At 41.4% G+C, this 13,553-nt stretch overlaps 1 protein-coding gene across 1 annotated transcript in view; it reads left to right on the forward strand.

Moving 5' to 3' along the window:
- MEGF6 (multiple EGF like domains 6) overlaps positions 1–13,553 on the forward strand; it is a 2,184,612-nt gene that overhangs the window by 1,266,353 nt on the left and 904,706 nt on the right. The window contains exon 17 of the mRNA XM_044062967.1: positions 11,142–11,273. Within this exon, the coding sequence (XP_043918902.1) occupies positions 11,142–11,273 (132 nt within the window). The remainder of the gene's footprint in view (positions 1–11,141; positions 11,274–13,553) is intronic.

Below are 13,553 nucleotides of genomic sequence, written 5' to 3' on the forward strand. Positions count from 1 at the left end.
TTTTTGCCAAAGGGGATGACTATACACTTTTTGGCGTTTAGCTTGAGGCCATGGCTCTGGCACCAGTTGTCTGTTTCTATGAGGCCCTTTTGTAGGATGCTTGTGTCGGCTGGAGAGTCGATTATCTGCGAACTTGGTCAGCCACAGTCCTTCTATGTTGGCCTGTACCTCCGAGAAATATATACCGAACAAGAGAGGTCCCAGGACTGAGCCTTGTGGGATGCCACTTGTAACTGGTTTGGAGTCTGACATGGCTCCAGCAATTCTAACCATGTGAGTTCTGCCCTTGAGCCAGTTTGCAACCCATCTAGTGACATAGGGGTTTATATTTAAGCTGGTGAGCTTATCTATAATGCCCGAGTGGGGTATTGTATCGAAGGCTTTTGCGAGGTCCAGGTAGGCTGTGTGGACCACCTTCCCCTCTTCAATGGCCTTGGTGACTGTTTCAAAGAAATCAACCAGGTTTAAGAGGCAGGATCTGCCCTTAACAAAGCCGAACTGGGTAGGATCCAGTGTCTGTAGGTCCCCAATATCTTTATTTATGAGGTCCATGATGATCCTTTCCATAGCTTTGCAGACCAAGCTAGTCAGGCTTATGGGGCGATAGTTTCCAGAATCCATTGAGGCACCACCTTTGTGGGGAGAGATCACTGTTGCTGTACACCACTCTTTGGGTACATATACTGTAGTAAGGCTGAGATTGAACAGTAGTTTTATGTTTGGGTTTAGCTCTTGGAGTTCATGTAGGACGCAGCCCGGGACACCGTCTGGTCCCATTGATGCTGTGTTTTTTTCTTTGGAGAGGGCAGCTCTTACCTGAGCATCTGGGATGTCAGGGGGGCAGCACTCTGCTGGGATAGATATTTGTCCTTTTGGTGAGGAGCGGGGGGAGAAGTTTGCGCTGAACCTGCCAGCTAGGATGTTGGCAATGTCTGTGGGTTCGGTGTATTTTTTGTCATTTTGGACTAATTCTAAGCATATCTGGGAATTCCCACCCAGGTTCCTAACATAACTAAAGAAAGCCGTGTGATTATCTTTAGTGTCCTGTGCAATATTTCTCTCGAAGCTGGCCTTAGACGATTTTATGAGTGCCCGTAGTTTTTTGCTAATACTGATCAGGGATGCCTTCCCTTTTTGGGATTTTGCTCTATCATGTAGTAGCTTCCTCCTTCTATTGTATAGTTTGTTTATGGTTGGGGCCCACCAGACAGGACACCTGCCTTTGGAGGATTGGGTCTTGGTTTTATTTGGGATTGCATGATCCATGCATTCCTGAAGGTGTTCATAGAATCCGTTTATAAAGGATTCTGCGGTCTGGGCCATATTTTCCACAGGCCCGGGGGCTTTGAAGGATTCCACCTCGGTTTTGAGGAGTGTGAAATTTGCTTTAGAGAAGTTTTTCACTGTGGTTTTCTGGGCAGGGGGTGGGGTTGGGATGTGAATATCCAGTGAGATTAGTTTATGGTCTGATCTTACCAGTGAGGGATACACTTCTGGTCTGGAGCATAGAGCCCCCATGTTGGTGATGATCAGGTCCAGTATGTTTTCCCCTCTTGTGGGAGTGGTAACAAATTGTTCCATAGCATTTGAGTTTATAATTTCTAGGAACCTTTGGGCTAGGGTGTTGGAGCTAGAGTAATGCTCCCAGTCTATGTTTGGGTAGTTGAAGTCGCCCAATATAATGGTGTTTGGAGAGACCTTCATATTTTCCAGTGTTCTCAGGAAGGCCGAGTGGGGTTCCTGGGTTTGGGAGGGTGGTCTGTAGCAGGCTATAAACTGGAAGGCAGTTTTACCCACTGTTAGTTGCACATGGATAGTCTCTGATGCTTCGTGCTGTGCCACCAACCTGGAGGTGTGGGTATCTTTGACGAATATTGATACTCCCTCTCCTTTTGTGGTTCGGTCCAAGTTTTGGGGCCGAAAAGCATGGTATGAGGTATAACCTGGTAGTGCTGGGGTGCTCTCGGGAGTCTTGAACCAGGTTTCTGTTACTGCAGAGATATCGATGTTCTCCATGCTAAGGAGAGTTTTGAGTGTGTACATCTTGAGGTTTAGACTTCTGGCGTTGAGTAGCATTACTCTTAGTTTCTTATCCCTTGTGATAACTATGAAGGTGGGTTTGTCTTTTGAGCCTTGCCTAAAAAAGGCACTATGGGGGTGGCAAGAGCCTTTGCCAATATCTGAAAGCCCAGGGGTGACAGGTGCAAGCCGTCCCTAGCGAAGCATCATGGCTTGTTGAGCATGTCATCCCAGGCTGACAGGCATTGGATCCCCTTTGAATGACACCAGTACTTAAGCCAATTGTTGAAATTGATCATCTTGTCTTCATATTGTGGCATCATTCTTGGTGAGGGTAAGATGCTACTGAAGGTCAGGGTCACACCGGCCTGGGCTACATGCTCAGAGAGCTCCTCTATGTCTCTTTTCATGTAGTCCAGGGAGGTACGTCTCAGGTCATTCACACCAGCAATGACAATGACTGAGTCATATTTGTACTTGCCTTGGAGTGACCTGAGTGCTTGTGTTATGTGGCGGATCCTAGTGCCTGACAGGCAGCTCACCATGACCTTCTCCTTGTTCAGCCTGGTGAGCGGGACATCAGTGTGCCTGACGATAGAGTCACCTATTACAAGTGTATCAGGTGTGTTGTTTAGCCTTAAGGGCTGTGACTGTCTGGCACACTGGCTTTGTGAGCTATGTGTTGCACGTATTTTGTTTTGGGGTAGCGGTTGCTTGGGTGTCTGCTTTGGAGGTCTCTGCTGCTTAGGCAGATTTTTATTTAGAGCCTCCGAGTATGTTTTTGTGTGTTTATGTGTTTGGTTTGCTGTCGTGGAAGGTCTATGTGAGACTGGAATTGTAGTGAGTGTGGTTTCCTTCTCCTCCTGACTGGTTACACCAGTACTGAGTTGAGAGAGCCTAGCCTCCAGTTTGGCTATATGGTTGCATCTCTCACATGTGTTGGAATTTGTTGGGAGGAGGAGAGGGTTGTCTGTGTACATGAGGTAGTTGTAACATTGCCTCAAGATTCCCAGATTCACCAGCTGGACCGGAGAGGAGATTGACAACTGACCTTTGGACATGCTAGAATAGTATTGGGAATTCCTTTATAATTGAAAAAAAGGGCCAATGGGGAACAAGGTACGCAAGGGGAGTTTGTGAGGGTGTAGTGCTTTTAATTTTTTAGTGCTGACTTATATAATTGCTTTAGTGAGTAAGTGCCAGGCTTTAGAGTAGGAATAGGGTGTTTATTATGAGAACTAGATCAGTTCTAAGGGAAAAAGTGAAGAGCAGACTTTGTGGAGCAGAGAATGGTTTAAACCCAATTAAGCGGACCTGCCCGATGCTGCGCTATGCTCAAAATCACGCCAAAGCGGGTTTTATACAGGGGGACTTGAAAGAGCTAGAAATTGGCCCAAAACGGCCAATAGACTACCAGATTCTTGTGCTGGGAACACTCCTCCAGGGATAGATAGGCTGCTCTAAACTCCCCACTGCCACTGGTGAACAAAGAAGCCTCCCTTTATCCAAGAAAGGAAATGGGCAACACAGGAACTTTCCAAAAGTCCAGAATACAGCAAAGCCTGTATTTGGACTACTCTAGGTCAGGAAAGATGGGAAACAAGGATAATTTTTTTGCTTTTTTTTTCGTTTTGCAACAAACAGCAGGAAAATGCAATAAATATGTAACATAGGCTATTGCACTTGAGTGTGTAGCCTCAACAGATAAATGCAACAAACAGGACAAACTTTAAAAGTGCAGGTGCAAAAACAACTTTGAACAGTTTAAAACAGTTCAAGAAGCAGAAATACTTGCAGTTTAGCTAGATCGGACAGTCGCCCAGGTAGTAGCAGGAAAAAAAACACTTTTATCAGGTTAGCAGTCGCTCTTTTAGCCTCTTAAACACAGAAGATTTATGTCAGTCACTAATGCCAGACATTAGAGTTGCACACATTTTTTCCTTCAGGACATTCAAAATGTCCCTGATATCAAGCATTCCCACCAGACCTATGTATTATTAAACAAGTATCCCTAGTGTCTAGTGATTCCCTGCCAATCCTTGTTAAAGCACAAGAAGCTGAAGTAATTCCCAGTGTCTAGTGGTTCCCAGCGATCCCCGTCAAGTACCGTTAAGGCACGAGTTTCAAGAGTTCCCCTGCTGTTCATAGGTGATTACTAGGCTAATGGCACAAGAGCCTTTACAAACCTAGCCAATAATGCCCAGGATATACCAATATTTTATCTTAATTCCCCAGATATGATATGGGATAGTATCAGGGTAGTGGGTCTTTGGGTGTTAGAGCCCTGAGTCATTTTACAGACTGCCTCTGTCCACAGGGAACAAGGTCTGTGTACAAGAACCCTAAAAACCTACATAATTGTATAATTAGTTAGTATTGTTATTACAATAATTTTGAATAAAGTTGAAAAAAAAAAATATATATATATATGTATGATGATGGAAACAAAATATACACTTAAATTTCAAATGATTTAAAATGGTATTTAAAACCAATTTTATTTTTTTCTACAAATTGGTTTTAAATACCATTTTAAATCATTTGAAATTTAAGTGTATATTTTGTTTCCATCATCATACATATATATATATATTTTTCAACTTTATTCAAAATGATGGTAATAACAATACTAACTAATTATACAATTATATAGGTTTTATAGGGTTCTTGTACACAGACCTGAAGAAGTCTAGAAGGACGAAAGCGATCTTTGTTAACAATAGGTTATGAAAATAGAAACTGATTTTTACATGCAAAATGTATATGTATATATTTATATATAATTTTTTATCACAAAATGAACTAAGGTTTATATATTCCCAGCCATGTAGTATATTGCCTTGTATATAAAATCACAGACTTAATAATCTACTTAATAATTTGGTTAAATAAGATGTACCATTAAAGTACATTAGGGCTATATATTATTATGACAGCTACTAGGTAGGGCAGGACCAGCTCGAATGTCACACTGATGGGGGAAGGGATGTGAATTTAACATGTGTACCAATAACACTTTGTTTTACAGCACAATAAACCACTCCCATGCCTGATAAAAGTATATATATATTTAGAAAGCTTGTGAGGAAATTATTACTCTATTTTTGTTTTACTTGGATCGCTTGTCTGTGTACTTAATAAAGGATTTTCGACTGGAAACAGACTGCCTGCCTTGCTTGGATTACTTTCGAATACTTAGTAATGCTGTAGAATTATATATTTTCTATTATTACTTTTTGACTTGATGAGTTTACGTTCGCTACTTCTACTACTATTGTCTGATCTGATTATATACAGTGATTAACTAGAAATATATGGACTGAAAATCTTCCACACAGAGAAGTTTCTTACACTGTTTTGTTTTTTTTAATAACCAGGTCAAGGATGTTGCATCCTCTAGTAGGGATATGAATGAGCTGGTCCAGGGCATTGGAATTGATGAATTCCAGGAAGTGTTGGGCCAGTGCATTTTTGCATGAGTAGGTTTCCCAGTTGATGGAGGGGTAGTTGAAGTCACCTAGTATGAGAATGTTGGGCTGGATCTTAATAGTTTCCAGGGTGCTTAGGAATGTGGAGTGAAAGTCTTGTGACATGGTTGGGGACCTATAGCAGGCTACAACCTGAATCGCTGTCTTACCCAATGTTATATTGTACCTTGAGTATCTCAGATGGGTTATGCTGCGGTACTAGTCTGGAGGTGTGCATATGCTTTATGAATATGGAGACACCACCGCATTTGGAGCTTCGGTCCATATTCTGGGGCCAAAAGTTGTGGAATGATTTATAGCCTGGTAGAGCAGTTCTCTGTTACAGCACAAATGTCAATGTTCTCCATTTTGAGGAGTGCTTCGAGCGAATGCATCTTGAGATTTAGACTTCTAGCGTTGAGCAGCATGACCGTCAGATTGCATTTATTTATAGCTGTTACGGTGGTAATTTGGTGGAACACCGCCTAAAAAAGGCACTATAGGGGTGGCAAGAGCCTTAGCCAGTACCCAGAAATGCAGGGGTGACAAATGCAGGCCGTCTCTGGCAAAGCATCGAGGTCTGTCAGTCATGTCATCCCAAGCAGACAGATACTGGGTCCCCTTAAAATGACACCAAAAACTTAGCCAATTGTTAAAGTCAATCATTTTCTGTTTGTACTGTGGTATCATTCTGGGTGATGGTAGGATGCTGCTCAGGCTAGGTCATACCTGCCTGGGCCACGTAATCAGAGAGCTCCACCATGTCTCTTTTCATGTAGTTCAGGTCATTCACACTCACATGGACAATGACAGAGCCATACTTGTACTTGTTGTGGAGTGACCTGAGTGAGTGTGTTGTGTGTCAGACTCTGGCACCTGATAGACTACTGACTGTTACCTTCTCCTTATTCAGCCTAGTGAGTGGGACATTAGTGTGCCTCACTATTGTGTCACCTATGGTTATTGTATTGGGTAAGCTGTTTTGCCTTAGTGGCTTTGGTTGAAGGGCACACTGTGTAGGTGAGCTATGTGTCTTGTGGTTTGTGCTGTGTTGTGGTGGTTGAGTATGTTTCTGCCTTGGAGGTCTCTGCTGTTTGGGTAGATTTTTATTGAGAGCCTCTGCGAAGGTGGGTGTGTGGTTTGGGTTTTTATGTGAGGGCTTGATGGTGGGTGTTCTGGAGGGCTGTGTGTTCCATGTGGTGTGGTGCAGGTATTGATCTTCTCCTCTTGACCAGCTATTCTGGTCTTGGCTGGAGAGTGCATGGCTTCCAATTTGAAGATAAAAGTGTATCTCTCACCAGTCTGAGTGTTGAGAGGTAAGAGGAGAGGGTTGTTTGTGTACATGAGGCAGTTGCTACAATGCCTCAAAATGCCCAAGTTCATCAGGTTAATAGGAAAAAGCACAGGAAACTGACCTTTAGACATGCCAGGAGGGATGGGCATCATTGCTAACTACTGGAGCCGTTTCCTTATAGGACATCTAGTGCTGATAGCACTTGTGTGCTACAATAATTTCTACGAAAAGCCTGATGAAGTGCTAGGTAAGTAAACTAATTAAAGTGCAAGAGAGAAGAGATCTGGCAGGATCTAAGGGAAAAATTGAAGAGCAGACTTTCTAGCACTGGTAATATACTTTAAATGCAGTACAAACTAGCACACTTGAGTGTGTAGCAATACTAAAGCAAATACAGTTAAAATAAATGCAGTTAAATGAAAAAATGATTCAAATTGAGTACAGAAAGCAGTATTATCAGAAAAAATCAAAATGGAGACACTTAGTGTCTTTCTCCTTTCTGTGGGTAATGTTTCTTCCCAGTCCTAAAACTGTCTTTTGGCTTTTCCCAGTTAGGGGTCACCACAGTGGAACTCCGGTCCGCTAATGATTGGCAGTGAATTTTTACGGTGTCAAGTTGCCATCTCGGCGCCCAACCTTCAAAGAAGGCACACCCACACATGCATGCACCTACCTGCATGTCTTTTAAATTCACACGACCGTGGGGAGGACATGCAGACTCCGCACAGAAAGTGCTCCTGCTTAAGTGTTATTACGGCATGATATAAACAAGAAATTCCTTGTTATGTAGTGTATCTCTCCCACCCACATCTTGTATAAATGCCATAAAGGCATGGTAGTGAAGAGTTCTTCCTGTTACCTAATTTTCCTTCCCCCAAACTATATTATGCATAAGTGATGCTCAGGCATGAGTGTACAGCTTTCAGTGGTGGATAGTGGTTAATCCCTCTCAATGTAGCAGTCTTTTCTTATTAAGGTTGTGTAGAATTATGACAGTCATCTCAACTCACACATACATTCATTACATACACACTCACACAAACCATCCCCATCCCCACAGCCAAGTTTTCACAGGCACATTCATCAACACACACACACAGACACACACACACACACACACACACACACACACACACACACACACACACACGCACACCCCCGCACACACATACACACGCACGCACACACCCTCACCTGTCTTAACCCCCCCCCATTAATTCCCCTACTGCTTCCTCCAAGGCAGACACAGACTCTTACATACACTCATACATGCATCCCTCTTCATACACCCACAGTCAGCTGCGAGCAGTGGTCAGATAAGGTTCTGAGATCAACAGAGACTAGGCTGAAGACATTGAAGTTGACTGCAGAGGAAACACAAGAGTTCAAGTAAATACTTAGGGCTTTAGCACCTCAGAAAGAAGAGAAAATAGGTGAAGTTGAAGAAAAAGAATGGCTGCGCTTCAGAACAGCATGAGTTTAGAACAGATATGCAGCAGAACAATGAATGAATATAAGATACATAAGGAAAGCTGGTGGTGGAATTCAAACGTCCAGTAAGTCATCAAAAGAAAGGGCTGCAGGAAAAAGTGGGAGACAGAAAAGATGGATCAGGCAAGGAAGAAATACTAGTTGGCTAACAAAGAAGCTAAAGGAGCAGTTGGAATAGCAAAGACAAAGCATCAGAAGCCCTTTACCAGCATCTGCAAAGGGACTCCAGAAATGGTAAAATGAAACCCTTATCAGGTTGCAAGACAAAGACAGAAAGATAAAGAAGATAGTTGTCAGACACCCTTCATAAGGGATATGAGAAATAACCTGCTCACCAGTCCCTGGGACATCAAAGGCAGATGGAAGGAGTACTTCCATCATACATCTCTGCATGAAGAAAACCCCACAGAAGCTGTACTGCCCCAGGCACAGTGTACAATGAAAAAAGAAGAGTAACCCACCCCAGAGGAAGTAAGAACAGCAATAAAGAAACTGAAGTCAGGAAAAGCAGCAGGCTCACACAAGGACTCAGCAGATATAATCAAAATATGGGTGAGTTAGGAGAGAAATTGATCCAGAGGGTACTCATTCAAGTATGGAGAGAAAGGTTTATCTCAGATGTCTGGAGTATAAACATTATAGTACCAGTGTACAAAAACAAAGGTGACATTTGCAACTGTAGACTGTGTAAAGGTATCAAAATTCTGTCAGATTGCATGAAAGTTCTGGAGAAGGTGATTGATAAACAAATGTACAGGGTAGTAGAAAGTAAGATGGGAGATGAGCAGTTTGGATTCAGATAAAGATGCAGCACAAATGACCTAATGTTTGCAGTGAGACAGATAGTTGAGAAGAAGCTACAGATGAGGAAGGAGTCTAAATAGTTATTGACAGACTTGATGAAAGTGCATGACAAAGCCCCAAGAAAGTGGATTTGGGCAGTTGTACTGTGGTTTGAAGTCCCAGAAACACTGGAAGAATTAGTGTAGGATATGTACAAAGACCCAATGACATGAGTACAAACATTGTTCAGACTCGCAGTGGGTTTCACAGTGGGGAGTGGGTGTGCACCAGGGTTCATCTTTGAGCCCACTGCTGTAAATACTAGAGATGGACTACATTTACAAGCAGGTCAGAGGAGACAGATCAACAAAGTTGCTGTATGCAGGTGATATGGTATTACAGGCAGACTCTGAATAAGAACTTCAGCAAATGATAAGGGGAATAGAATGCAAAGCAAAAGGCACATGGTATGAAACTGAATACAGATAAGATGGTTGTAGTGGCAAAAAATGGGAGAAATCAGAAGACAATGAGAACTGAAATAGAAGGGAAATAATGGAACAGGTTAACAGTTTCAAGTATCTGGAAGGGGTGATTTAGGAGAAGGGAAGTTTGAATGAGGAGGTCAGAGCTAGAATCAGAGAGACTGCAGGCAACTAGCACAGCATTTCAAGGGTATTGTGTGACAGAAGAATGACAAAGAATGGAAGGTGTACAAAACAGTGGTGTGACCAGTACTATTGTATGGTGTAAAAAAAAAAAAAAAGGGTGGTGAAGGCAGAGCAGTTAAAAAAGCTAGAGGTGATGGAGATGGTGTCTGTGATGGTTGGCAGGATGCACACTGTGGGGCAGATGAAGAAAGGACAGCATCAGAATGGAAGCCCAAGTAGCCTGAATTGCAGAGAAGGTCAAAGAGTACAGATTATGATTGTTTGGGTACATGTGGAAGAAAGTAAAGACAAAGTGGTGAATGAGATTTGGGACAGAAAGGAAGGAGGCAAGAGAAACAAGGGCATCCAGCAAAGATATGGATGTATTGTATGAGAGATGACCTGTGACAGTTAGGCATGATTGTCAAAGAAGGTAGGAGAGGAGTATTAAATTGAGAGAGATGTTGACAATTGATGCAACCCCCCAACTCCATATCGAAAATAGGAAAAGGAGGTTAATGATGATGATGACGACATGCATTCATGTATACACCTCCATACCCTACATTAACAATACATTCCACAGCACTTACCTCTACCACAATGGATGAATATGGTCAACTACTGCAAGGTGCATGGGGCAACCATAGTAATCTACAAGGCATTTAGATGCCTTCTCTGAGGCAGTTTTGGGAGAGAAGGCATGGATAATTAGCATGCACCTCTCACCAGAATGCCTCATTAGCATATTCCCTGGCTGTAGAGACAGCCCACTGCAGTGCTGCACGTCCTTGTACAAAAACACAGTAGTAGGGATGCCTGTGAATTCTAAAAGGTTGCAGCGAGAAGTACACATCATGTATACCTAGTGGGAGGAGAGACATCTGCCTGTGATGTCCCATGGACTTTATTCAACATTTACTTTTCAGATGTTTAGGTTGTATTTACGAAAAAACTACACCACTGTTTTTCAGAATCTAGCTCAGTAGTAAAGACACATTGAATGAATTAATGAATTGCTTTTTACTGCCAAGAGGTAGAAATACAGCTGCAAATAAATCTGTTCCAAAGGAACTATGCTAGAAACAGTTAATTAGGTATACATGTTTAACTACAGATTTTATGATCTGGCAGGTGCTACCAGAACTGTAGTATGTAATACCACTCACTGTATAACAGAAGTCACTTAAAAGTGGTTATTTTTTTTTTTGTAGGACTGGATACAAAAACCTAGGCTGTGGTGACAGGTGATGTCTCATCTTGGCAAAGTAACATGCTCCAGAATTAATGCTAAAATTTTAGATGAAGCATTGTCACCATACAGTGGTTTTACCCACTGAGGGTACTACACTACAGAAGTAACACTACTTGATTAATTACATAAGCAGTTTTATTGACCAGAGCTCTGACTTTCTTTGATTTTTTTCTTTCTTGTAGCATGTCTTGCTGGCTGGTATGGGATGGATTGCCAAATGAAGTGTGCATGTGGTAATGATGAAAGTAGCTGCAATCCTGTTACAGGTCATTGTATCTGTGCTTCTGGTTGGACTGGACACAACTGTGCAAGAGGTAATGTTTGAACTGCTGAATGTACAAGAATGATTCTCTGCTATGTATACTCTGCATTTTTATTGCTGCATCTTTACATGACTGTAGAAATACTGCTTGACCATATGTTGACTGTGGATTTTTATAAGAAAATATCAGTGTGTATTTAACTGAAGCTAAACTCCAGCAGGTATAGCTAAAAATATCACAACTGTATTCAGTTATAGGGGCATCAGAAACTAAATCTTCAGACACGGTAACAGTAATGCATTTTTTAATCCAGACAAGAAGGCTGAGGACTTAATCCCTTGATGCCCTTGAAATACCCATGTGTCTTTTGTTTTACTAGTTTTTGTAAGCTGATTCATGATACAAAATAAACACTATATAGCATTCAAAGCACTGTTGCATTGGTTAGGTACATTATGGCCACAATTTATGGTTTTTGATATTTGGATGTATTTGTCTGTGTTTAGAATGATAAGACAACTTCCACAGAATAACTCCTGTGAGTCACATTTTATTTGCAAGTTTTTTCTGATTTTTTTTGTAAATGTAAGCTGCTTTTCATATTTACTGAGTTTGCTCCATATCTGGTAAGTGTTCTCATACTCAGTGCATGCAATATGCTCTGTTTTTGTTGCTCTGTACTTTGGAAATATTTTAAGTATCCATTTTCCAGTTTACAGTTTATACGAGCCCACTGCCACAGAAGAGCCTATGTTTTTTCCTAGAGTTTACTGGAATGTTTTGGTTACGTAGTCATTGCTTTGCATTTCTAGCTTGCTATGTCCTCATTCAGCACTGTACTGTGCAATGCTCAAAGGAAATAATCATTGCCTTTCAGTCTCTGTGCTTGATTAAACATTGGCATTAACTTGATATTAATTTATAAATAGCCTCAGTTAATGCCATCATCTGTTGTTGCCTTTCAAATCCGTAGGTACCTCCACTGCTGCTATGTCAGCTGCTAAAAGACACACTTTTCTGATTCACATAGCACTTCAGAGTCCTTTGTTTTCTTATTCTTGTACTTGCTGTAGTCCTGTCAGTTTCTGTCCACATTTATGTAGGCCCTCTTACTGTAAGACATCATACTTGTTCCAGTCCCTTCTCAGAATCACTTTCAGTCTGTCTCCTCCTCGGACCTTATTTTATTTCTTCCTTTTCTTATCTTGCACTTGGATATTGTTTTACTTCTTGAACATCTCCATTAGCTCCAGAGTAAGTATATCAGCATTGAGTTATTGACATGTAATACTAATATAAGCGTCTGTCTTAACTCTAGAATTTCTCCTGCTCTCTCACCTAATATATGTATATGACCTATAAATAAGATTCTGTGTGTTGAGGGCTGGATGTCGCTCATTAAAATCTGCTATCAGCTGAGATCCTCTGATTGTGTAATAACCATTCCTAGTTACTGCATCTTTCTGGTGACAGCTTTGCTCAGAATTATAGTAGTTAAGGCACTGTACCTTATTACTTTGTGACTGTTGCTAGGACCACCTCAATGTACACACACACACACACAGACACACACACACACACACAGACACACACACACACACACACACACACACACACACACACACACACACACACACACACACACACACACACACACACACAAAACCTCTTTCAGCTATACCATTTTGTCCTGACAGTTGGCATACAATCATAGCAAAATTATATCTATACTTCAATGGGAACAAATTCCCCAAACATTAAGTCCTTGAGCCAAAACTTCTCAATTTGAAAAAGGTGTATTACTGTTTTATATAGGAAAAAATTGCTGGAGCAGTTTCTCTGTGTGCACTGGTAGCAATTCCTTTGTTTTGAGATCTCTTCCATTTCATGATTGTGTGACAGTGCAGTTGATATATATAACATTGCAGGTAGGGGCTCGCCCCATACAGAAACAGTTGTAAGTTATTCTTTTTTGTGTTGGTTTTCCGCAGTTTGTGGTTCATATCTTCATTTCTTACCAATATATAAATTGACTTTTCAGTGCTTCCTAACAGTCAATATTTTCTCGTTTTCAGAAACTTTTTAGTTTTTCTTAATTTGTTTTTCTTTCCTCACCTAAAATAAATGTATTACTCTGTGTCATTTTATTGTAAATTGAATCTTTGGCTGCTGCGTCTAATATTCCTTTATAGCTAGGGACTTGACCTGAGTTGTATCCCATGTATGGAGTTTTACAACAAACCTGCTGTATTACATTTCTGGACTGAGAAGTCAGCTATTCCAATGAAATCATCATGGTACTTTCCTTCTTCCCATTACACTGACTTACTG

The sequence above is a fragment of the Protopterus annectens genome, chromosome 2.part1, assembly GCF_019279795.1.
Source record: "Protopterus annectens isolate FY-2018-M chromosome 2.part1, PAN1.0, whole genome shotgun sequence".
Classification (NCBI taxonomy): domain Eukaryota; kingdom Metazoa; phylum Chordata; order Ceratodontiformes; family Protopteridae; genus Protopterus; species Protopterus annectens.